The sequence below is a fragment of the Pecten maximus genome, chromosome 1 (assembly GCF_902652985.1).
Source record: "Pecten maximus chromosome 1, xPecMax1.1, whole genome shotgun sequence".
Taxonomy (NCBI): domain Eukaryota; kingdom Metazoa; phylum Mollusca; class Bivalvia; order Pectinida; family Pectinidae; genus Pecten; species Pecten maximus.
In genome coordinates this window covers 45,936,413-45,961,918 of record NC_047015.1, presented here as the reverse complement: position 1 = coordinate 45,961,918, position 25,506 = coordinate 45,936,413, and the positions used below count along the sequence as shown (strand labels likewise).

The window sequence follows — 25,506 nt, the reverse complement described above, 5'->3', positions numbered from 1 at the left end:
AGGGACAGAGGAAGTGTCTGTAGACAGTACAGTGTGTATATATAACTTACAGGGACAGAGGAAGTGTCTGTAGACAGTACAGTGTGTATACTTAACTTACAGGGACAGAGGAAGTGTCTGTAGACAGTACAGTGTGTATATATAACTTACAGAGACAGAGGAAGTGTCTGTAGACAGTACAGTGTGTATACTTAACTTACAGGGGCAGAGGAAGTGTCTGTAGACAGTACAGTGTGTATATATAACTTACAGGGACAGAGGAAGTGTCTGTAGACAGTACAGTGTGTATACTTAACTTACAGGGACAGAGGAAGTGTCTGTAGACAGTACAGTGAACATGACTAAGAGCAAGACAGGACGGGGCAGGAAGAAGTTGGCCGTCCGAATGGTCAGGGGGCCGAAAAAGGATGAGGTCAATAAGGTAAGGATTAGCAGTATTATTGCAGGAGAAAAACTTTCTCACAGATTTTCTGTAGTAATGGAGTTTGTATGCTTTAATTAATTAGAATTTTAATATGATTGTCTGCATATATCCTCAAACCTGCTATTATACTGTAGTAGTTATGTGTTATAACATGTCCTTGAGCCTTAATATTAAGGAGCTGACTGTCTTAAACTTCAAACCTCATTAAATGCTTGAAGTGTCCACTATACTTTTGTTTAAATCTAATGTCTATTTTTGTCACCAATAATGTAATTTAAATGCCTTTAGTATTGGTCCTTAAGAATGTCAGCCTCAGTTGTTGGGAAGATGAATATTATATATGGCCTAAGGATATAATATGCATGAACTTCCTTGACCAGGGTTATGAGTCGCAGCTTTCCCAAGTGAAGCTACGCGTGATGCGGTATCTAGGCGGCCTGGGAGGAAGTCAGAATCATGCTTTGTTGGCGGACAGTGAGGCAGAGGTCAGCAGGCAGGCAATTGCTTGGGATACACACCGCCATCTCAAGTTTGACATGCCCTTTATAGACATGAAACCCACCATCTACTTAGGTAGGTGTGCTCTTCTTATTCATATAAACTCATCTGTTGTCAGTGACAACGGATGTCTCTTAGGAATGAAAGAAAGAAAAGACTTATCAAGGAATGATAGAAAGAAAAGACTTATCAAGGAATGATAGAAAGAAAAGACTTATCAAGGAATGATAGAAAGAAAAGACTTATCATACCAAAAAAAGGAGTAGATTATTCAAAATGTTTGTGAATCTACACTTAAAGATGAATAAGTCTAATATAATAGATAAAGATTAAATTCTACCCGACATTTCAGTCTGACTGATGATTAACAGTGTTGAGTTATATTATGATAATTTTGCCACTTGAAATTTTTACCTGTATAATAAACAAGAAATTTTGGATTGTTAACATACCAGCATGTAAACAAATAAACTTTGCAGGGAAATAGCTTTAATAACATTAAAGATACTTAATCATACAGTTATAATGAGGCTTTATCTGGAATCCAAGGAGTATCATCTCCTGAGTAAAATTAATGAGCAGTTTTGTTTCCATGACAACAGATCCATTCCTGCCTCATGTTGTTGCATTAGCTACAAAGTCAAGTGACCGTCAGACAAAGGTGGCTGCTTGTGAACTACTCCACTCCCTCGTGTTGTTCTCCCTGGGGCGGGGTGCCACCCAGCCTGGGGAGGCGGCCAAGCGGTGCTCCATGGCACCACTGTACAAGAAGTTGTTTCCTGTCCTCTTACAACTGGCATGTGATGTGGAACTGGTAAATATACAGACATGGTTTCTTATGGCCATGGTAGAATACTATAGCGTATCTGTTTGGCTGTTTACTTCAGAATCTATTCCTGCTATAACTTAATTGTCTAGCCCTTAACTTTTCCTGCTATATCTTAACTGTCTAGCTTTTCCTGCTATAACTTAACTGTCTAGCCGTTTACTTTTCCTGCTATAACTTAATTGTCTATCCCTTAACTTTTCCTGCTATAACTCAACTGTCCGGCCGTTTACTTCTATTCGACACACTCTGTGTGCCTCCATTTGAACTTGATCACTAACATATTTATTTAGGCCTTTACATCTGATTTCAGTATAAAACAGATTTTCTGTCATTAGTGTCTTTAAGTATTAAACAAACAGGCCTCAGGTGTGTATATATATAATCATTTATAGTTATTCCCTATGTATTTGTTATGCTATGATAAACTTATTGGACAACTTGCTTCTGTACTGGCATTAAAACTTATACTGTTGTTTTCTTAAATTCCATTTAGATACTATAAACTTTACATGGTAGCCTTATTTTAGCACTTTTTCATGCTACAATTATTGTGTGTAATTAGTATTGCACTAAACACACTTTCTACATACATACTTTTATTTATTCTCAGATAAGCCCCCTGCCTTATTGTAAAAGTTTAGTACCATATTCATCCTCAAATAAGCCCCCTCCACTAGTGTAAAAGTTTAGTACCATATTCATCCTCAAATAAGCCCCCTCCTCTAGTGTAAAAGCTTAGTACCATATTTGTCCTCAAATAAGCTTTTCCTGTTAATACCATATTTATCCTCAAATAAGCCCCCTCCCCTAATGTAAACGTTTAGTATTAATATTTGGAGAGGGAGTCAGGGAAGATGTGGTGGAGATAATAGATAGTGCCAGCTATTCGAGACACATTTACTGTTCGACTTTCATCTGTTGAAATCTCATATATGTTGGAAAAGTCTGTCATTGACATTTGTGGTGAATGTTGTCACTCAAGATATCTCATCAAAACTTGGAAGGCAGAGACTGAGATATACTGTATAATAATTTGTAATTTTATTTTTTCTCTGTAGGTTGCCAAGCAACTGTTTGAGCCTCTGACAATGCAGATCATCCATTGGTTTACAGGCAGCAAGAAGGCGGAGAGCGAGGAAACAATGTCTTATTGGACGCCATCTTTGTAGGTTATGGATGTTTTCTGTCAGGATTGTTAGTGTCAGGAGGACACAAGGCGTTGTATTAGATATCATAGAGATATGCATTATAGATAGGGGTAAATTAAGAACAAACAAACAAAAAAATGAAGTTATTTATCATAATACAGTCAAACTTTGATGTTTCGAAGTTCAAGGGACTTGCAGAAAAACTTCGATACAGCGGGACTTCGAATTATTCATGGTTGACAATAGGTCGACTTTTTTATGATAATTACCATAAATCTTATATAGCTGTTACATGTCCTCGATGTCGTAGTGTCGATCGTCACCTGTCAGACTCACATTGAAACGTTAAGTTGATTTACTTCAAACACAACAAAAAAAAGATACTTTTCATTCATAAATCATTTTATTAATTAAATAAGTATCATTTTTTACAAAACAATTAGATATATCACATTTTAGCAAAACAGAGAAGTACAAGGCACACTTACGTTAACGTTTTCCCCCTGATGAAGACACATGTGTTTACGTTATATACGAGTATATAAAATGCGGAACCCCTCGGGTTGGGTACCGAGTCCTTCACTTATCGAATCTAAATCAGTTAGAGAATGCATGATTAAATGACAAATAATTGATTTACCCGGATATTTATGTGTAAGTTTGAAACGTGCCACTTTGAGTATGAGTGAAAACATCGCTAATTGTTTGTGTTTAAAATCGATCCGCTTGTTTCACTGTTCCGTAAAATCTACTCACCGACCGCTGATTTCAATGGCGGCGGCGATCATTAAAGACGACTACTGGTATGTTATACCAGAGAGATTACATGTCATGGCTTATAAGTACACAATTAATCTATAAATTTGGTCTGATTATTAATTAATCCTATGGTCAGGAGTAGACAACACACGCTATCGTTATCCCTATTGTCAGTCGGGGCTTTTGTGGGAGAGGTGTGAAATCTTGCCGCGGGGGTCACGACAAACACCTGTCCAGTGGTCAGTACAGGTAAATTTTTTGTTCGAATCATGAGATGTCAATTACCTATAATTACATAGCTAACGGGCCATGAAAAAAGTTTGATACATCGAAAACTTTGATTTATAAAAATTCGAATCATACATAGGTTCTTTAGTAGTGTTATATAGTGAGAAAATTCGGGACCAAGCAAAAAGTTCGATACAGCGAGAACTTTGAATCAACGAAGTTCGAATCATCGAGGTTTGACTGTATATAATATAATATGTAAAATCCATTAAAAACCATTGATACACATCTTTTTAAGGCTAATGTAATTTTGTCCCAACTTATTCTTTATAAATGATGTTGATTGTTTCAGTTAAATAATGAAATTGATGGAGTGGTATTTAATGTTGACATTTAGATACATAGATTGCATAAATCATTGTAAAAATAACTATAAGAGGTCCTACATAAATTATATACCAAGAAATTATCGACCCTGGCAGCCCATTTATATATATATATATATTTACTTGTATATTTGCCGGGGGAAAGAAATTATGTGTGTTGTAAAAGAAAAAGGGAAAAAAATCGACCATCTATTTTTTTTTTGTATATTAAACCAAGAGGGTTATGAGAGAGCTGATTTCTTTTTCCTGATTTTAGATGTATTGTAATTGTAGTGTATTAAAGATATGGTATCAGTCTTGTTTTCAATGTAATTTGTACTATATTGTATACATGTATATGATCCTCTTTTCCAGGATGGTATCATTCAACCAACAGATACCAGCCTTAGAGACTTCTGTGCTTCTTGTCTTCGAGAGTTTATGAAGTGGTCAATTAAACACACCTCCAGAAAAGTAAGAAGTGTTCATTAATACGGTAATCATTGTAAACATTGTTCATTTTGACAGTAAACAGTAAGCTTAGGGGCCGCGATGGCCAAGTGGTTAAGGTGTCCCGACACTTTACTGCAATTTATCACTAGCCCTCCACCTCTGGGTGTCCAGTTCGAAACCCAAGTGGGGCAGTTGCCAGGTACTGACCATAGGTCGGTGGTTTTTCTCCGGGTACTCCGGCTTTCCTCCACCTCCAAAACCTGGCACGTCCTTAAATGACCCTGGTTGTTAATAGGACTTTAAACAAAAGCAAACAAACAGTAAACATTGAATTACAGTGAAACTTCGTTTACTCGAACTCGGATAACTCGAATACCCCGCTTAACTCGAAGTACCTCGCCGGTCCCGGCCGAATTCTCTCTTTATCTTAGTAAAAAAAACTCGGAAAATTCGAATTCGGATAACTCGAAAAACTCGGATAATACGAAGTAAAAATTTGGTCCCAACAATAAAAATCCTACTTGAAATGTTCGAATAACTCGAAGTATAATTTTCGTCGATCGGTGGCAAACGCCGACATTTTTTAAGAGCTAAATTCCGTTTGTAATACTGAACATATCGGCACTACTAACCTACATGCTATTATAAGTGTTTCATAAATTCATAAAAGAAATTGTCGGTTGAATCTTATAACAACAAGTCTTGGTGATAAAAAGTACTGCTTTACTTACATCAGGTAATTTCCCAAGGCGGTCGCCGATATCAGTACACACGATAGTCAACAACTCATCTACCCGTTCGCTCAAGCGGAACTAATCTCTGACACACCGGTAGATCTACCCGGCTGATGTTTTTACAGGTGTAGAAATGACACAGTCACCGGCGCCTATTAAATTTTTAAACTGCTGAAACAATAGCGTAATTACTGCCGAGGTGTTCAGAGTACAACTGTAACGGTCAGTGCTGTCTATTAAATCGGATAAAACGCCAACTCAGTTACAGTAACATTTTATACGCACATGCGCAGCCCAACTTCCGGTGCTAATACACATGGAAATGGCGTGGTTATCAATAAAAAGTAAGTAGGCCGATCAAACAGTATTTTATATATGTCCAATAAAAGGTAATGGTTCTGTTACGTTTTGTATGCAATCTGTGTTAAACTTAAACGGTTATTTGTTTTGACATTAATAACTTGTTATTTTGTCGAATTCCGTTTTATCGTTTACCTTTTGCAAACATGACTTGCACATCAGATCGTTATTGAAGTGACTAAGTGAAAGAAACTTTATCGTGACTGTATATCGGCAAAACTACACCAAATTACAAGTGACATAACGAAACATTACATATATATTTACATGTATTGACCAGTCTTCACACTAAACTGATGAGCGACAGAGCGAAGTTATAATGATTATATAATGTTGACAAATATTGACCAAACTTTTCACCAAAAACGATAACTCGCTTAAATCGAACACTCGGATAACTCGAAGTTTTTTCGTGGTCCCGTCGACTTCGAGTTAACGAAGTTCCACTGTATATGATGTATATAGTTACTGCTTATATCTGATTCAGTATTTAGTGTTATAATTTAAATGCTGCTGCAATGCTTTGTTTTAGATGGAGACAAGCCCCATCAATGCTAAGTCAGTATTGAAGAGACTTTTTACTTACGCTCTACATCCCAGCGCCTTCAAGAGACTTGGAGCAGCACTAGCATTCAACAACATCTACACCATATTCAGGTACTAGTGTTCAACTGTTAGATAAGATGGTGACTCTATGGCTACACAACAGATAAGTTTTGTTCTGTTCACTTACGTTTGAAAGCATAATGTGTTCTGTTTATTTAAGCCCACCATCATCAGATGTAGGGCTGTTTAAATCATGCCTTGTTTGTGGTCGATTGTCCATCTGACATTCTGACTTCCCTTCATCTATAAAAAATATTGCTAATTCTATAGATAAAAAATACTGCAGAGATCTATCTCGGGTTATATATATAGGTTCCCGTTAGTCTCTGTATAGTTGTGATGTTTACTTTTTGAGAATGATTTATTGACAGCCATGGCCTCGGTGGCCGAGTGGTTAAGGTGTACCGACACTTTATCACTAGCCCTCCACCTCTGGGTTGCGAGTTCGAAACCTACGTGGGGCAGTTGTCAGGTACTGACCGTAGGCCGGTGGTTTTTCTCCGGGTACTTCGGCTTTCCTCCACCTCCAAAACCTGGCACGTCCTTAAATGACCCTGGCTGTTAATAGGACGTTAAACAAAAACTAACCAAAAAAACAAAACTGACAGCCATGATGGGTGGCCATCTTTGATTTTGACACTTAAAGTTTGTTATAGCAATTTCTCACTGATTTATAAATTCAATCTCTGAGTTACGTAACTATAGGAGTGATTATTAGAAGGAATTTAATAGGAAAGATGAGAAAAGTATAGAAAAGATCCAAGTTATTTAGTACCAATAAATATATGCAATGGAAGATACCAGAATCCCTCAAGGATTCCTTGATTATAAATGTGATTGGTGTAAGTTGTTCTTACCCTGTAGTACCCTGGTATTGTATTTCCAGGGAAGACAACATATTGGTGGATACCTTCACTTTCCAGATCCTCGTCCATTTTGTTGAGAGTCTGGCCATTGCACATAAGGATGAGAAGTCTTTAGGTGACTATGATATAAAGTAGAATATAATGTAGCAGAAAAATAATAGATGGAATTCATTTTATTAGTACAGGTAAATTGCAGAATATTCCAAACTTTCAATTTGTTTTGCCCAGATTGAATCAGTGATTTAAAAAAAAAAGGTGGCTATTGTCAGAACTACCCAGATGTAAGTTTTATAAATACTGGGAAACAATACAGTCCATATAGACTGATCGTAATTTTACTTTGAGCAGAACATATAATGTATAGAGGATAACAGTTATATAGTCTTCAGTAGTACCACATATATTTCATGAGTGGGGCTTATATTTTGATATTTTTCACATGTGCATATCACACATGAAAAATATTGAAATATTACTCAAATGAGTGAAATATCTTTTGTATTGCTGAAGACACTGTTAGATATTCTGTTTATTACATTTTTATAGCACAATATACCGAGTCAGCTTTTAATTTTCCCCATTGCCATTTGTAAACAGTGTTTTGATTGGTCAAATCAGAAAAACATGATATATCTCTTCTATAGAATGAATAATTTTCGATATTTAACTGGTACAATTGCAATAAAAGGATATACCTTGGTATTTGACCTCAAGGCTTGACTCGTCAGCATTTCACTTGGGCTCTCTGTCATTGTTGGTAAACTTGGGCTCTCTGTCATTGTTAGTGAAACGTCTAATTCCCATCACTACCTTACCAGGTACACAAGAACAAGCATGTAAAGCCCTAGAACACTTAGAAAAAATCATCTGTAAAAAGGCAGACATCCTGAGGAAGGAGAGTAAACTCCGGACAGAGCCCAGGTAGGGAAAGTACTCGTGCTTTTAAAATCCTCAGGCTTTGTGAATTTATATTTTACACTGACATCTGTGGAATGTAGGCAATGTAGATTACCTTATATGGATATTCATAGTTATAACCATGTTGATGTTTTTTTTTCCAGTCAATGGAGCAAGATCACAATAGATATCTGTGTGCGCTGGTTCATGCGTCAGTGTGGCCGACCACAGACAGAGTGCAGACATATGTGTATGAAACTCCTACACAAGATGACGCCACTCATACAAGGTACACTTCCATTTACAGTAAACGGTGGCTATCTAACCTGTATAGTATAGTGTTGTTAAGTGTTTTACCTCAGACAGGTGATATCTGCTAAATGAATATTACATACTAGATAATTAAGTATTGATGTCAGTATTTTTTAGTTTCATAAGGGTATGAAAACAAATTGTTTGTAATCTACTTTAGGAATCTGCTATGCGGATTCATACAGTTTGCAAACAATTTTGTATTTCGAATTTAAAATATGTTTTATGTACAATTTTACTTATATTTAATAAGTGATTCTTTTGAACAAACCAATGCGCAACACCAATAGTAGTATTGTGACGTCACGTTTTTAGCGCCATTTACATTTTGTTTTTCATAAAGGTATATGAAAAGAACAACTCAAACAATCAGAAAGCTACCCTCAGTTCCCCTAGTGGCAATGTAGAAAAAAAAAAGCTCTGTAAGGTTTGATGATATGTTGTTTGTTGAACTTGTGTTAAATACAGTTTAATTTCCATACACAAGTTTCTTTTTCTTAGAGAAAGAATGATTTTTGCTGAAGGAAACTTTTAATAGGGGAACATAAAAGCCCCAAATCCCTAACAGTCCCCTAACTAACTGGTGTAGATCATAAAAATAAAATGTCCCGGTGAAAAATGTCCCGGTGAATTCTAGAAGATCGATTTGATTTATATTTTATTTCTGTAGGTATCAAGTCCACACAGATGTATTTCCAAGACAGAGATTTAATTTATATTTTATTTCTGTAGGTATCAAGTCCACACATACGTATTTCTAAGACAGATTTAATTTATATTTTATTTTTGTAGGTATCAAGTCCACACAGATGTATTTCCAGGCCTTCTTGAAGAGTGAAAAACAGAAATACTTCATCACAAGGTACAAACTTAACTTTATCTAGGAGTACTTGTGTACAAGGGCCGATTGATAAGTTGTGAACCTCATATTGAAGGATTTGAATTTTGCCGGACACATTATATTATTTTTCAACATAATCCCCTTCAGTATCTATACACTTTTGCCAGCAGTGTTTAAGGGCCTCAATGCCACTTTTATAGAACTCCTTTTCTTGGCTGTTCGGAAAGTCATCCACTGCATGTTAGTGTTAGGGTGCCTAAAATAGCTGTTTTCAGTTTTGGAAATAGATGAAAGTCTGATGGAGCGAGATCGCACAATCGTCAATGGCAGCCATGGCAATGACAGACTCTTTCACCCTAACTCTAACCCTAACCGATTTAAAGCCGCTTGTCATTTTTACTTTAGAGTGCTACCTCATCCATATAAACTAACCAAATGAGACCAGTTCTTGGGTACAGGGCCTTATATAGTCAGAGAATAGTAGGACTTAAAAAGGACATCCTTGAGTACCTTCTTCATTACGAGGCTCACAACATATCAATCAACCCTTGTAAGATGATTTAGTCTCTAATACAGGGAAACTTTAACAGCAATACCATGATAACTACATGATTGTATAAATAAAAAATATTGGGAGGGGGCTTTTTATCACATGAACCACATACTTTGTTTCATCTTTCTCAGGTTTGAAGGAGGAGGTCACACCAGTCACACCAAGGTTGGGTTAGTGGCTTGCCCCACCCTGATGTCTATCGGCGACACCTTTACTCTGCCCTCTACCCTGACCTGGTTCGACACGGTCCTGGCTGCCCTGGACTGTTATACCACAGTGTTTGGGGAAAACCTTCTCACACCAGTGGATGTATTTGGAGGTGAATACCTGTGCATTACAAGATATTTTTATGCCCCACTCTGCTGGGTAGTTAACTGTGTGATAGCATATGACCTTTACATCAAGGTTATCTATTAACTCACTGTCAGGTGTACCACCTCACCGTGGGAAAGGTAGATCACTGTCAGGTGTACCACCTCACCGTGGGAAAGGTAGATCACTGTCAGGTGTACCACCCCGCCGTAGGAAAGGTAGATCTCTGTCAGGTGTACCACCTCACTGTGGGAAAGGTAGATCTCTGTCAGGTGTACCACCTCACCGTGGGAAAGGTAGATCACTGTCGGGTGTACCACCTCACCATGGTTAAGGTAGATCACTGTCAGATGTACCACCTCACCATGGGAAAGGTAGATCACTGTTAGGTGTACAATCCCAACGTGGGAAAGGTAGATCACTGTCAGGTGTACCACCTCACCGTGGGAAAGGTAGATCACTGTCCGGTGTACCACCTCACTGTGGGAAAGGTAGATCACTGTCAGGTGTACCACCTCACTGTGGGAAAGGTAGATCACTGTCAGGTGTACCAGCTCACCATGGTAAAGGTAGATCACTGTTAGTGTACCACCTCACCGTGGGAAAGGTAGATCACTCTCAGGTGTACCACCTCACCATGGGAAAGGTAGATCACTGTCAGGTGTACCACCTTACTGTGGGAAAGGTAGATCACTGTCAGGTGTACCACCTCACCATGGGAAAGGTAGATCACTGTCAGGTGTACCACCTCACCATAGGAAAGGTAGATCACTGTCAGGTGTACCACCTCACCGTGGGAAAGGTAGATCACTCTCAGGTGTACCACCTCACCGTGGGAAAGGTAAATCACTGTCAGGTGTACCACCTCACCGTGGGAAAGGTAGATCACTGTCGGGTGTACCACCTCACCGTGGGAAAGGTAGATCACTGTCAGGTGTACCACCTCAACATGGGAAAGGTAGATCACTCTCAGGTGTACCACCTCACCATGGGAAAGGTAGATCACTGTCAGGTGTACCACCCCACCGTGGGAAAGGTAGATCACTGTCAGGTGTACCACCCCACCGTGGGAAAGGTAGATCACTGTCAGGTGTACCACCTCACCATGGGAAAGGTAGATCACTGTCAGGTGTACCACCTCACCGTGGTAAAGGTAGATCACTGTCAGGTGTACCACCTCACTGTGGGAAAGGTAGATCACTGTCAGGTGTACCACCTCACCGTGGGAAAGGTAGATCACTGTCAGGTGTACCACCTCACCGTGGGAAAGGTAGATCACTGTCAGGTGTACCACCTCACCGTGGGAAAGGTAGATCACTGTCGGGTGTACCACCTCACCGTGGGAAAGGTAGATCACTGTCGGGTGTACCACCTCACCGTGGGAAAGGTAGATCACTGTCGGGTGTACCACCTCACCGTGGGAAAGGTAGATCACTGTCGGGTGTACCACCTCACCGTGGGAAAGGTAGATCACTGTCAGGTGTACCACCTCACCGTGGGAAAGGTAGATCACTGTCGGGTGTACCACCTCACCGTGGGAAAGGTAGATCACTGTCGGGTGTACCACCTCACCGTGGGAAAGGTAGATCACTGTCGGGTGTACCACCTCACCGTGGGAAAGGTAGATCACTGTCGGGTGTACCACCTCACCGTGGGAAAGGTAGATCACTGTCGGGTGTACCACCTCACCGTGGGAAAGGTAGATCACTGTCGGGTGTACTACCTCACCGTGGGAAAGGTAGATCACTGTCAGGTGTACCACCTCACCATGGGAAAGGTAGATCACTGTCGGGTGTACCACATCAACGTGGGAAAGGTAGATCTCTGTCAGGTGTACCACCTCACTGTGGGAAATGTAGATCACTTTCAGAAATTTGATATTTTTTCTAAGTTCAACTGTCATTATTAAGATGTAAGCCAGTCACTGAAAAGTAAACAATTGTTTGTGAGATGTTTATAACAGATGGTTTGTTTTAAACAACAACCAGTGAGATGTACTATGTTGTGTTGTCTACCAACAGGTCCTGGTATGACGCAAACAAATGTCTATAAAGCAGTAGCATACTTTGTGGACAACATAGCCCTGGCCGACATCAAGACTGTTGCTGATCTATTCCCTAACCAATCGGAGACAACATTCTTCACACCTCGAGAGATCGATGAATTCAATAGGTGAATATGATTTGCTAATGGTTTACACACCTTTATGATGAAAGCTATGTCAGTTATTGATAAGATGTATTAAGATATTAAGGATTCTATTTCTATATGATTGTTAGCATGTTGATTTCTTCTGTTGCTATGAATAAATAAGATCTGAATCAGATGTGGTTCATTTCATATTACTGTTTTGAACGAACAGAGAAATCTTGCCACACAATTTTGAATCTCTTTATATGGCTGTGTTTCTTCATTCTAATCCAATTTACATTTTAATAGGATATTCGCTGCCTCAATATCCACAACAATATACATCGTTATTTGAAAGACTTTGTGGTTAACATAAAATAAGCCTATAACTCTGTACTAAACGTCTTTCCAGAATTACATTACAAGATAAAATAACATATTCATAACAAACTACATTTACATCTGTGTAGAAAAGGATTAATATGTATCTTTAAAGTGTTTGCTTGAAGGATGATTTGAATCATTTATGTTATTTGAGTATTGATTAAAATTTTCCATGTTTTACAGAGAAAAGTGTACAGTGATTGTCAGGCTTATGAATTTCCTTTCTGTGGTGGTCGCCACTACCGGGACAAAGGACTTGATTAAGGTGATGTGATCGAACTAGTAAGATATTAACAAGAGTAACAAGGGAGGGATGTGATTTCTTATATCATGTATCATGTAATAAAACAATGGAACTTTTCAGGTTGAGTGGTTTAACAATAGGAAACCAAAATCAATAACTTACGTTTATCAATATGTTGGCAGGATATCTGACATGTGATACATTCCTATTTTACCAACTCATAACAAACTATTAGTGATAAAATCATCATTGGTTACAGGCAGTTCCGCCAGAGGTTTGGAGTGATGCACTCTGGGAAATGGTGTGTATGTGTGTGGTGGAGCCAGGCACTGTTGGCTTCAATCTGGGAGAGGTCGAGGTCATGAAAAATTTGCCAAGGGAGGTAAGTCATCTCATTCCATTATTTAAATGTATATAATTATAGATGCCATAATATTTTATTTCTGAGATCCTTGTCATAACTTTTAACTACTGAATGCATGATCTGTGATATATTATCATTGTATAATTATAGGTGCCATAATATTTCTAAGATCCTAGGAGTTTACATACTGCATGTTAATCCATATCATAACATTTAACTAATAATAACTTAAGACACAATCTGTGATATGTTATCATTGTGTTTTGGGTACTTCTTACATTTAATTTCATATTATGTAGTAGTAAATACAATAGATTGTCTATACCTGTTGGGTAAGAGATCGTGAGATTGTTGGTCACACTTTACTCTTACTGTTGTAGATGGAACAAGTGCTGATGGTGATGTCCAGAAAGCTTCCTACTAACTTATGCGAGAACATGAAAAAACAGTTCACTAAGACCCTGTCTGGAAATAGGTTTGTATTTTATTGGGTCACCTTTTTCGTCTCAGTTGACCTATTGCGATCGCCTTTTGTCCGGTGTCGCCCGTCGTCCGTCGTAAACAATTTACAATTTCAACTTCTTCTCAATTAGCAACAGGCCCAGAGACCTGATATTGGGTCTGTAGCATGCTGGGATGAAGGGCTACCAAGTGTGTTCAAATGGATTACCTTGACCTTCATTCAAGGTCACAGGGGTCAAATATGCTAAAACATTTAAACGGCTTCTTCTTGATGACCAAAAGGCCCAGAGACCTCATAAGAGGTCAGTAGCATGCTGGGATGCAGGGCTACGAGGTTTGTTCAAGTGGATGACCTTGACCTTCATTCAAGGTCACAGGGGCCAAATATGCTAAAATATATAAAAACTCAAGTTACCATTAAGGTCCATAGGCCTCTTGTTAGAAAAATTACCTTCATCTTGTTATTTGCATTTATTCGAAAATCAGGCAGATAACTATTGTTGGATTGCAGATAGATAACTGTTCAGTTAGATGTTTTTGTCAGTAAATATTCTCGGTATGGTCGATAAAGAAAATCTTTGTAACATGATATCTGTTGTGTAAATTACATGGATTTGAAGATTAGTGTGACTTTGATATAATTTCTTGAAACTTTGACGAGATTGTAGGTTACAGATTGTAGTGTGTTTACATTATATGCCTGTATCATTTTGCGTCTATATTTAACTTTTTTTTTTGTACTCAGGGATTTGTCAGGCCACCTTCCTTTGACCTTGAATGACCTTAAACTTGACCCTATCTACCTACAACAGCTACTGGGAGGATACCGCCAGCTCCATACAGCCAGCTTAATGACCAGTGTCCACTCTAGGTCAAGGAACGCTGGCGACCTGGCACAGAAACTCTTTAATAATGTCTTCCAGGTACATCTGTTCAGTATTTCTGAGAATACTCGATATGAAACACTTTAATATAACTTCCATGCTTTCAACATGAATTCTAAGTCATGTGCTAAGAAAACCGTTGTCCATTCCCACTGGGATATATATTAAGACAACACAGACGTACAGCACTAGTTACAACCTAAAGTAACAAGAACTTGAAGCTTTGACTCTTTTCATTATAGTTCAGTGTGTAACTTCATTTACACATGTTAAAAAAACCTGACTGATCATATAATATCAAGTTTGAAATGGCAGCCTAACTGATTATATAATATCAAGTTTGAAATGGCAGACAGGAAAAAACGACACTGACAGAATAGATCCCAGGCTAATCGTTAGCTTGGATGATTGTGGAAGTTGCTGTTGTATCGATTGTACTTTCCTCCCCAGGGTGTGGTGTGTAGGAGTACTGGAGGAGGTTTGGAGGCCCTAACTCTCACACCTGTGGTACATACATTGGTGAAAGACATGCTGACACTCAGTTTCCACCTAGGACTACCGGTAAAATTTACGCTTAGTCGACTAAAAAATTTCTCTTGGTCCATTCTCACAGGCCTGTATACAGTGGAACTTCGTTAACTCGAAGTCGACGGGACCACGAAAAAACTTCGAGTTATCCGAGTGTTCGAATTAAGCGAGTTATCATTTTTGGTGAAAAGTTTGGTCAATATTTGTCAACATTATATAATCATTATAACTTCGCTCTGTCGCTCATCAGTTTAGTGTGAAGACTGGTCAATACATGTACATATATATGTAATGTTTCGTTATGTCACTTGTGATTTGGTGTAGTTTTGCCGATATACAGTCACGATAAAGTTTCTTTCACTTAGTCACTTCAGTAACGATCTGATGTGCAAGTCATGTTTGCAAAAGGTAAACGATAAAACGGAATTCGACAAAATAACAAGTTATTAATGTCAAAACAAATAACCGTTTTAAGTTTAACACAGATTGCATACAAAACGTAACAGAACCATTACCTTTTATTGGACATATATAAAATACTGTTTGATCGGCCTACTTACTTTTTATTGATAACCACGCCATTTCCATGTGTATTAGCACCGGAAGTTGGGCTGCGCATGTGCGTATAAAATGTTACTGTAACTGAGTTGGCGTTTTATCCGATTTAATAGACAGCACTGACCGTTACAGTTGTACTCTGAACACCTCGGCAGTAATTACGCTATTGTTTCAGCAGTTTAAAGATTTAATAGGCGCCGGTGACTGTGTCATTTCTACACCTGTAAAAACATCAGCCGGGTAGATCTACCGGTGTGTCAGAGATTAGTTCCGCTTGAGCGAACGGGTAGATGAGTTGTTGACTATCGTGTGTACTGATATCGGCGACCGCCTTGGGAAATTACCTGATGTAAGTAAAGCAGTACTTTTTATCACCAAGACTTGTTGTTATAAGATTCAACCGACAATTTCTTTTATGAATTTATGAAACACTTATAATAGCATGTAGCTTAGTAGTGCCGATATGTTCAGTATTACAAACGGAATTTAGCTCTTAAAAAATGTCGGCGTTTGCCACCGATCGACGAAAATCATACTTCGAGTTATTCGAACATTTCAAGTAGGATTTTTATTGTTGGGACCAAATTTTTACTTCTTATTATCCGAGTTTTTCGAGTTATCCGAATTCGAATTATCCGAGTTTTTTTTACTAAGATAAAGAGAGAATTCGGCCGGGACCGGCGAGGTACTTCGAGTTAAGCGGGGTATTCGAGTTATCCGAGTTCGAGTTAACGAAGTTCCACTGTATTTATAAGCATGTGTTTGCGTAAGAGTTTATAGCCTCGTGGATCTTGACAAAACTTTCAACTAATATATTATACTTTTTAAATGATCCAAGAACTAAATAATTGTTAGGGCTATTCCAGTGAAATATTATCCAACAGGATGCCTGGTGGATGCTTGAGAAATGGCAGCTATGATATGTTTCCATTTGAATTAAATCTCTTCTATGGTTGGTCCCTGGTGACAAACCTAGAGTCCACTAATTAGGATGATGATGATGATGATGATGATTTATTTTAATAATGAGATGAGATAAAAAAAATCTTTTAAAGGTATAAATGGTGGATATACAAGGGTCTGACAAGGGAATTGAAAAGAGGAAATTTTATACAAGTAAACAAAATAAAGTCTTATAATAACTGTCAGATCTTATGCCATTTTGTGATAGCTAAGTGTATGAATGAGGAATGTAAGGTTTTGGTTTCATCTTCCTTGGCCCTAATTTGGGTCATTATAATGAGTCAAACGTAGCAGTAGTTGTATATTAAAGATAAAATAAAACTTATTCCAGCTTCAGGTAAGATTGACTGAAATCATTCTGAATCATTGTGATTGTAGGGAAAGGTACTTGTGGAAGCCATACTTGAACAGACTATGGTGAGTGGATCTAGTAAGGGTTTGGAGCAGTGTCATGGTGACCTCGTCTTCTCAATGTTTAAGTCTGTGATAGCTGGTCACATGGCGTCCGAGTCGGATGTGTGTGTCAAGGCGTTGGCTGTACGTGCTGGATCAGATGGTAGGAAGGTGAGCAGGATCCTGGTGGCTATGGTGGACCACGTCACTAGGGACAAGGCACTGAGAAAAAGGTAAGATAGGAAATCACAATCACTAATTAAAAGTTTATATATGCCATCATTTTTACATATAGTTCATGTAAAGTTGGTGTTTACTGAATGAAAGATAAAAACAAACAAAAAACATGGGTTTTTCAATACAGATTTGAACTTTAACAAGAATATATTTTATGATGTATAATATTCATAAAGCTGTATCAATTAAAGGGCAAAAATTTTTTTTTTGATGATATTGTTTCAATGTACGTAGATAAAAATGTGTTCAATTACTATATAACAAGACGAGAAGGTTATCTTATATATACAGATTATAGAATATTAATATGTCTTGTGTTATATATACAGATTATACACATTATTATATAGAATATTATGTACAGGAATTGTGTTATATATATACAGATTATACACATAGAATATTATGTACAGGAATTGTGTTATATATACAGATTATACACATAGAATATTATGTACATGTATTGTGTTATATATATACAGATTATACACATTATAAAATATTATGTACAGGAATTGTGTTATATATACAGATTATACACATAAAATAGCGTGGGGCAGTTGCCAGGTACTGACCGTAGGCCGGTGGTTTTTCTCCGGGTACTCCGGCTTTCCTCCACCTCCAAATCCTGGCACGTCCTTAAATGACCCTGGCTGTTAATAGGACGTTAAACAAAAACAAACAAACAAATTACCTGGGTGTTGTCCTTGTTTTATTGTTCAGGGTAGGACAGGACATAGTGAAGAGTGTACTGGTGCAGTGGAAGACAATTGCCACTTGGTGTGACAGCAAGTCGTCAGTTGACCTCCAGAGCATGACCTTGCTGTTACTGACCAAGTTGCTTCTTATTGACAGTAAGGTAGGTTTGTAGGGCATTAGATTTGTTTAAAATTTTGTGGACAGATTCAAATTTGTTTGAATTTCCTGAGGGGAAAATTAAGAAAGTGTTATGTGTATTAATGATGGCTTGTCTTGTTTCAGTTTGTATCCACACCGTCCTCGACATCATTTGAGGATGTGTTTGATACATACCTCCGATGTCTGATCGACACTAGGACCAACCTCGCGTTTAAGGTAAGCACACTTTATACCTCTAGAGCATACAGCTACAGCCTGGTAACGATTAGATTCTGTAAACAACATGTTAGTTTTAAGCTTATTATTCCATATGAAAGAAATAAGGGATAATAAAAGCTGTGTGTTCAGTAAGTAGCCTGTATTAAGTCTGTATCCTAAAGTTCAAGGTCACAGCTAGGGATCAGTGGAAACCATCTTACTATAGTTTTTCATGTGAATTAGGTATATATAGTTCCACATTGATCTCAGTTTAGTTGATGTAGTGTTATACCCACAATAGATGTTTTGCCATGTTGATTTTGGCACCAGTTATCCTTATAATCACTTCTCTCTTTGTTTGCAGTGCCGTGTATTAGACCTGCTACCTTTCTTTGTCAATGTCCCGAAGCCCCACATCACAAAGCTCAAGTAAGTAGCACAAAAACCTGAAAAATATTAATGAAAGCTTTTCATGACTTAAGTGCCAAAAAAAAAAAACATTTAAATTCTGATTACAATTAGGTTTTTTTTTTTAATTTTCAAATTCTCCAGTTAACTTTTCAACTGAAGAATGAACCTTCAATTCATATATATATATGATCGAGTTCAATGTTCTTTTCATTTTAAGGACAAATTTAGACAGACTTGTGGCAGATAACTTCCCTCTGAAGAGTTCTGAATTCCCCAAGGGCAGTTCCCAATATCGGGACTATATATCGGCTTTAGACAAGGTAATATGAAAAGTTCCATCAGTGATCTATCCAATCTGCAATCGGTTTTTCAAATACTACAGATAGAATTGTTACTCAACACAAGATGGGTTTTTTTTTTTTCAAAATTTAATTGGTACTCACCATGTATTCTGACTGGGCTGAAACACTACTACCATCAACAATGACTCATTCTCTAATGAACATTTAGTTGTTATTGATCTGAAAATAAGCTACTGGTGTTTTGTTCTGTTTGGTATAGATTTTGAGTGGATTAGAACTTTCTGGCAGTCTGGTTCTGTTAGAGCTACTCATCAGTATTGCTTGTCGAGAACAGAAACACACCTATGAGGATACGATCCAACAGTGTCTCAACAGATTTATAAGGAGGTAAACATACACCAGCAATGTTGATTTAACTGCGACTAAATACAAAATTATGTATCATTTTCACAGCATTCACTAATGGATGAATGCCATAAGCTGGAGGCCATTGTAATTTTAGAAATGTTTGTTTCTCTCTTTCAGTAATGTGTATAAATGTTGTAGAATAATTGACATAAAGGTATTGTGAGTGTTTCCTCCCTATATGAAATTTTGGTCCAATTTTAGGCCCCATTCCCATTTTCGTGTGTTATTCATTTTTTTCTCATTGAATTTATCAAAATTCCCCTAAAATCTTTCAATCTTGTGTATTTTATATGTGATGACATGAAATCCAGCCATCTATGTTTCCTCCCACCCTAATTTTAAACTTTGCTGCATGAAAAATTTACTCCAGGTAGCAATTTTTTTTTAAATGACCAAGAACAGGAAACCCATTGTAATGCTATAAGACACTGGTAGTGTTGACATTGGGTAGCATGTTGTGTGTATATTACAGGCTCCCTGGGGACAAACAGAAGCTAGCTGTAGATGTAGCCTACAACGTGTTCTGTAAAGAGAGCTTCCCTGCTGAGATCCGCGTTGCCACCCTGGAGAAGGTCGCCTTGCCGATGTTACGCTTGTGTCACAAGTCAGCATTACTAGAGTTCTATCTGGACCATATGAAAGACCTAAGGACCACACTGGAGGCCAAACAGGCTAAGGTCAGTGGGAAGGTTACTTGAAGGTCATTGTAAAATATTAAGGTAAGCTATGAGGTTACTTAAGGTCATTGTCAGAGGTGAAAAAGTTACCTGAGTTTACTTTGAAGCCATTGTCAAAGGTTACAAGGTCAAGGTCAGCAATGAGGTTATTTAGAGGTCACTCAGAGGTTTCAAAGTCAAGGTCAGTGATGAGGTTACTAGGTCATTGTCAGTGGTGAAATTACATAGCAAGGTCATGGTCAGTGGATACAAGGTCAAGGCTAGTGCATGTAACATTAGATTAAGCTCGATAATACTGTAATAATATGTATTTTCAATCAGAAACCGTGTTTCTAGAGAATTAAGTGTAGAAAAGCAAATGTTTAATGCATAATGAATCTTTAATTCACTGATCATGTTGTGCAGTTGTTGATGGATTTGTCCTTTGAATAGATGTGCTCCATACCTTAATGTGATATGAAAAGGTATGGAGTGACCTGTTTGACCTTGTGGGTTTTCTCCTGAAGTGTCTGTTTCCTGCCATATTAAGATCCCTGTGAAGTTTTATCTTGGTCAACAATACTGATTAATATTTAATAATTATATCTCGATGCACAACACAGAGATAAACCATAAAAAGGTATAAGGATACTATATACTGACAATGTCCAGAATCTCACAACTCATCCAAAGCTTCTCTGTACTTGTATATAATTCCTTTACCTACAAGATCACATTTGAATTTTCCACAGGGCCCAGGGTTGGAGAATCAGCTGGTGAGTAAGACTGGCTATTTCCAGTTGCTGGACATCATGTACTCCCACCTAACTAAAGACGAGGTCTCCAGCAAAAACTCGGCACTCAACGAGAAGTTTTGTCAGACCAAAGATGAACCAATCAAAACAGGATCAGAGATGACTAGGGCTGTAATGAAGTAAGAGATTAATTGGGTTGAAGATGGTTTGGGATCATTCCAAATGAGTTATTTTTATGCCAATTAGTATGGAAAAGTCTTGCTGTAGTTTCTGACAATGCTAAAATTAAAAGCTCTTTACTATAGCACAAAAATGCTGAGAAGATTCAATGTTGAAAAGCTTGATACGTTAATAGCATTGAATTGAAATATTATTCAGATTGATAATATTATGTAAATATAAAATGGAAAAAAAGATAACAATTTCTCTTGTTTAAGAATTGGCCATGCTGCCAAAGGCGAGGATACGCGAGGGGAGACAACTCTGCTGAACCAGCGTCGCCTGTACCACTGCGCAGCCTACAACATGCTTATTTCTGTGGTGTCTTGTACTCAGACAGAGGCCAAGTTTTATCAAGTGTTTCTATTTAAGGAGGACGAGACAAAGGTACAATAGACCTCAAGTTGATGTTTTATTGATTCTTATTGACAATGATATGATTAAATTTAGTTTGAGCAGTGAAATATAGGTCAAAAAGATGGGAATCACATTTTTCACAAGGTGAAATATTTTACTTCAATTTATAACGTTATGATTATTGACCAGTTAGAATGCTGAATCAAATTAACCCACAACTGCTACCCTCAACTCATGGATAAACTCCCCCTATAACTGGACAAATAGCTTTAGAGACATATTCAATTAAATGAAAAACATCACAATATTTCCCTGAAAACAATACTCTTCTTTGGAAATATTCCCCTTAAAACATTAACTGCTAGCTTACACAGGATTCCATCATTGTAGATTTTCGCGATATGTACCCCACAAAACTGGACAATTATTTGTTTGCTTTTTGACCCAAGCCATGTCAGGAAAATAATATATTGACGAATGTGTAGCCACATGTATATTAGCACAGTGGTAGGCTCTTTTCCTAAAAGTCAGATTTCAGATCTTTCCTGATGTTGTAAACTTAAAATTCCCATAGAAATCATTCTAAAAAAGTGTTCGCTCGTGTCTTTTTCCTCTCAGTTGATTTCATCTGTGATTTGATACAGCAGTGGTATAAAGCCAAAAGTTATAAGATTGAAACATTAATGTTGTCTTTAATATCAATTGATTTTATTAGCCATTTGCTTTGTTTAACCGAGGTATAACAGTAAAACTTTTTAACACCAACAGACTTGATACCAATTTCAGCTTATTACTAAGAAAACTAAAATCTCTTAATTTGGCTCAACCCTATTAATGTTGTAATCCTAATAAAAAATATTGTATATATAACAAATTATTTGCTATGGTTCTGTAGAATTTGTTATAAACAAGTTTTACTGTATGTACAAAAAGAGCATTTTGATTCTTGGAAGAATTTTTTGAGCGTGAATTGTACTGCTGCGTTGAAATGAGTTTTCTGTGTTCTGTATAACAGGGTGACTTTTTGCTGGATAATCTGATAGATAAAGAAAGGAGCTATGAATTTCCTACAGAGTTGACGGTGAGTTTACCACAGGTGTACCATACTGTACTGTCACCAATGTCATATACCTCCTGTTATATCACCGATCGTGACATTAGAATTCAGGTGATGGACATGATGCCACCGGTACAATCTGATAACCAAATGAACAGAAATGGGGTCATGACCTTGTGATGTCATAGTTAGCACAATAGATGCCAGAAATTGAGACAATATACATAACAATATGATACCCCACACAGTTTAAACACATTTCAATAATGTTATAAAGTGATTTGAATATGTTTTCCTGACATATTGGTATGACATACTAGTTTTAGCTCCCTTGTTTAAGATTCTATAATACTGAAGCAGTGGTGGTAATATCTTGCTTTCAAAATCTCTCTGATCATCCCAGCTTAATTTCAGACTAAGTATTTATGCCAATTCTGTGTCTGATTTAGACTTCAGACATAATGTTTATGCCAATTTTGTGTCTAATTTAGATTTTAGACTGGATGTTTATGTCAGTTTTGTATCTGATTTAGATTTTAGACTGAATGTTTATGCCAATTTTGTGTCTAATTTAGACTTGAGACTAGATATTTATGCTAATTTTTTGTCATTGATTATGTTAAAATTTTGTACTTATTAATTAAGTTTGTTTTCTGTCTTTGTTAGTCTCCCATGGAAAGAAAGAAACAATTTGTGTCTCTACGAAAGGAGGTGAAAGAACGCCAAATGATGCAGGGCATTACCATGGAAACAGACTATGCTTCCTTCAACCTAGCTTCACAGTATCTGGCAGACAGTAGTCTACATGATGATGTTAGCCAGTACGATTTCTCCACGGCAGGCACATCACAGGTTAGCTTCATAATCTGCATATCACATTCTGACACAAGATTTAGCAGATATGATGTACAATGTATATGATAGGAATTTATTCAAGTGATGTATAACAAGGTGAAGTGTTCTCCACTTTTGAAGTAATTTCTTCGCAGGACTTGATGTTAAAGGCTTTTGGCAACAAGTGAAATTTTTTCTCACAAAAATTATGCAACCTGTTGCATTCTTCAATGAATTAAACACTAATTCACTACAGAATTTCTTTCAAAACTTTTGACTTTCAATCCTCGGTTCAGTTTTCACCTTCATCCTCGGACAAAGGGAAGACACGCCTAGGTCGGATCTTCAGCTACAACGACCCAGATGATGACACAGTAGGTTTAACTTTGTATCATTATTGGTCGATCATTTTGTCAAAATTATTTGCACAAGGAAGTTGATAATTTTGATAAATTTTAGATAGAAAATGAAATACGTTGAATATTAATAAGAAATATTCATTTGATACAATGATGAATTTATGTTCATTATTTAGATGGTTAGTGATGAATTAAACAGGTATAATACCATATTTATCCTCAAATAAACTACTACACCAACTGTAAAAAAACTTTGTATCAGGGTTTGGCAAGAACATTTATTTTAACCACTTTTTGCTCTCTAATTTTAAAGTTCTACAAATATGAAGTATGGGGCTTATTTGCTGATAAGTATGGTATATCTATGATGGTTATGTTGTGTGTACACAGGAAACCAAGGTGGTTGTGCAGGATGACTATGTGGAACTGGAGATGGATGATTTGAACAAACATGAATGTATGGCTACTTGCATAGCCTTGCTACAACACATGCAAAGGACTGGTGTTACACCCCCTGTCAATACGGTAAGTAGTGGTCAAACCCCTCGTCACCAGGGTAAGTAGTGGTCAAACCCCTCGTCACCAGGGTAAGTAGTGGTCAAACCCCTCGTCACCAGCGTAAGTAGTGGTCAAACCCCTCGTCACCACGGTAAGTAGTGGTCAAACCCCTTGTCACCACGGTAAGTAGTGCATCACCACGGTAAGTAGTGGTCAAACCCCTCGTCACGACGGTAAGTAGTGGTCAAAACCCTCGTCACCATGGTAAGTAGTGATCAAACCCCTCGTCACCACATTAAGTAATGGTCAAACCCCTCGCCACCATGGTAAGTAGTGGTCAAACCCCTCGTCACCACGGTAAGTAGTGGTCAAAACCCTCGTCACCATGGTAACTAGTGCATCACCACGGTAAGTAATGGTCAAACCCCTTGTCACCACGGTAAGTAATGGTCAAACCCCTCGTCACCATGGTAAGTACTGGTCAAACCCCTCGTCACGACGGTAAGTAGTGGTCAAAACCCCTCGTCACCACGGTAAGTAGTGGTCAAACCCCCTCATCACCACGGTAAGTAGTGGTCAAACCCCTCATCACCACGTTAAGTAGTAGTCACACTGCTGTCAACATGGTAAGATGTCCTTCTGTCTGTAGACACATTTTGTCCGGACAACTCCTCATAAACCGATGGGCTGATTCCAATGAAACTTTACACAAATATTAATGATCATGTGAAGATTTGCATGCCACTTTCTTTTTCTCAAAATTATGGTTGCTATGGCAACTGGTCACTATAAACAGGTTTTCCGATAAGAACCATAACTTTAAGTTTGTCCGGACAACTCCTCATAAACCGAAGGGCCGATTTCAATGAAACTTCACACAAGTAATAATGATCATGTGAAGATTTGCATGCCACTTTCTTTTTCTCAAAATTATAGTTGCTATGGCAACTGGTCACTATAAACAGGTTTTCCGATAAGAACCATAACTTTAAGTTTGTCCGGACAACTCCTCCTAAACCGAAGGGCCGATTTCAATGAAACTTCACACAAATATAGAGGACAATGTGTAGATGTGCATGCCACTTTCTTTTTCTCAAAATTATGGTTGCTATGGCAACTGGTCACTATATTACTGGGTTATCTTAGTTAGCCTCTAATTAACAGTTCTAATTCACCATTGACTCGTGCAGATTGCGGGGGTATTAGTCAGCCATCCTGGCGACAGTTCTAGTTAGTCGTGGCACACCTCTGAACACCAGTGT

At 37.7% G+C, this 25,506-nt stretch overlaps 1 protein-coding gene across 1 annotated transcript in view; it reads left to right on the top strand.

Moving 5' to 3' along the window:
- The first annotated feature begins 306 nt into the window (after window positions 1-306).
- The window catches only part of LOC117335443 (DNA-dependent protein kinase catalytic subunit-like), a 77,052-nt gene continuing 51,852 nt past the window's right edge, over window positions 307-25,506 (top strand). The window contains 31 exon segments of the mRNA XM_033895448.1: window positions 307-421; window positions 805-997; window positions 1,525-1,736; window positions 2,810-2,894; window positions 2,897-2,916; window positions 4,627-4,725; window positions 6,331-6,455; window positions 7,291-7,385; window positions 8,089-8,191; window positions 8,332-8,456; window positions 9,272-9,341; window positions 10,005-10,192; window positions 12,207-12,357; window positions 12,883-12,964; window positions 13,203-13,325; window positions 13,688-13,782; window positions 14,515-14,692; window positions 15,104-15,214; window positions 17,081-17,328; window positions 18,056-18,191; window positions 18,314-18,406; window positions 18,753-18,817; window positions 19,017-19,119; window positions 19,361-19,488; window positions 19,982-20,186; window positions 20,918-21,099; window positions 21,358-21,526; window positions 22,512-22,577; window positions 23,220-23,405; window positions 23,684-23,761; window positions 24,137-24,271. Coding sequence (XP_033751339.1) covers window positions 338-421; window positions 805-997; window positions 1,525-1,736; window positions 2,810-2,894; window positions 2,897-2,916; window positions 4,627-4,725; window positions 6,331-6,455; window positions 7,291-7,385; window positions 8,089-8,191; window positions 8,332-8,456; window positions 9,272-9,341; window positions 10,005-10,192; window positions 12,207-12,357; window positions 12,883-12,964; window positions 13,203-13,325; window positions 13,688-13,782; window positions 14,515-14,692; window positions 15,104-15,214; window positions 17,081-17,328; window positions 18,056-18,191; window positions 18,314-18,406; window positions 18,753-18,817; window positions 19,017-19,119; window positions 19,361-19,488; window positions 19,982-20,186; window positions 20,918-21,099; window positions 21,358-21,526; window positions 22,512-22,577; window positions 23,220-23,405; window positions 23,684-23,761; window positions 24,137-24,271 — 3,933 coding nt within the window. The 5' untranslated portion in view covers window positions 307-337.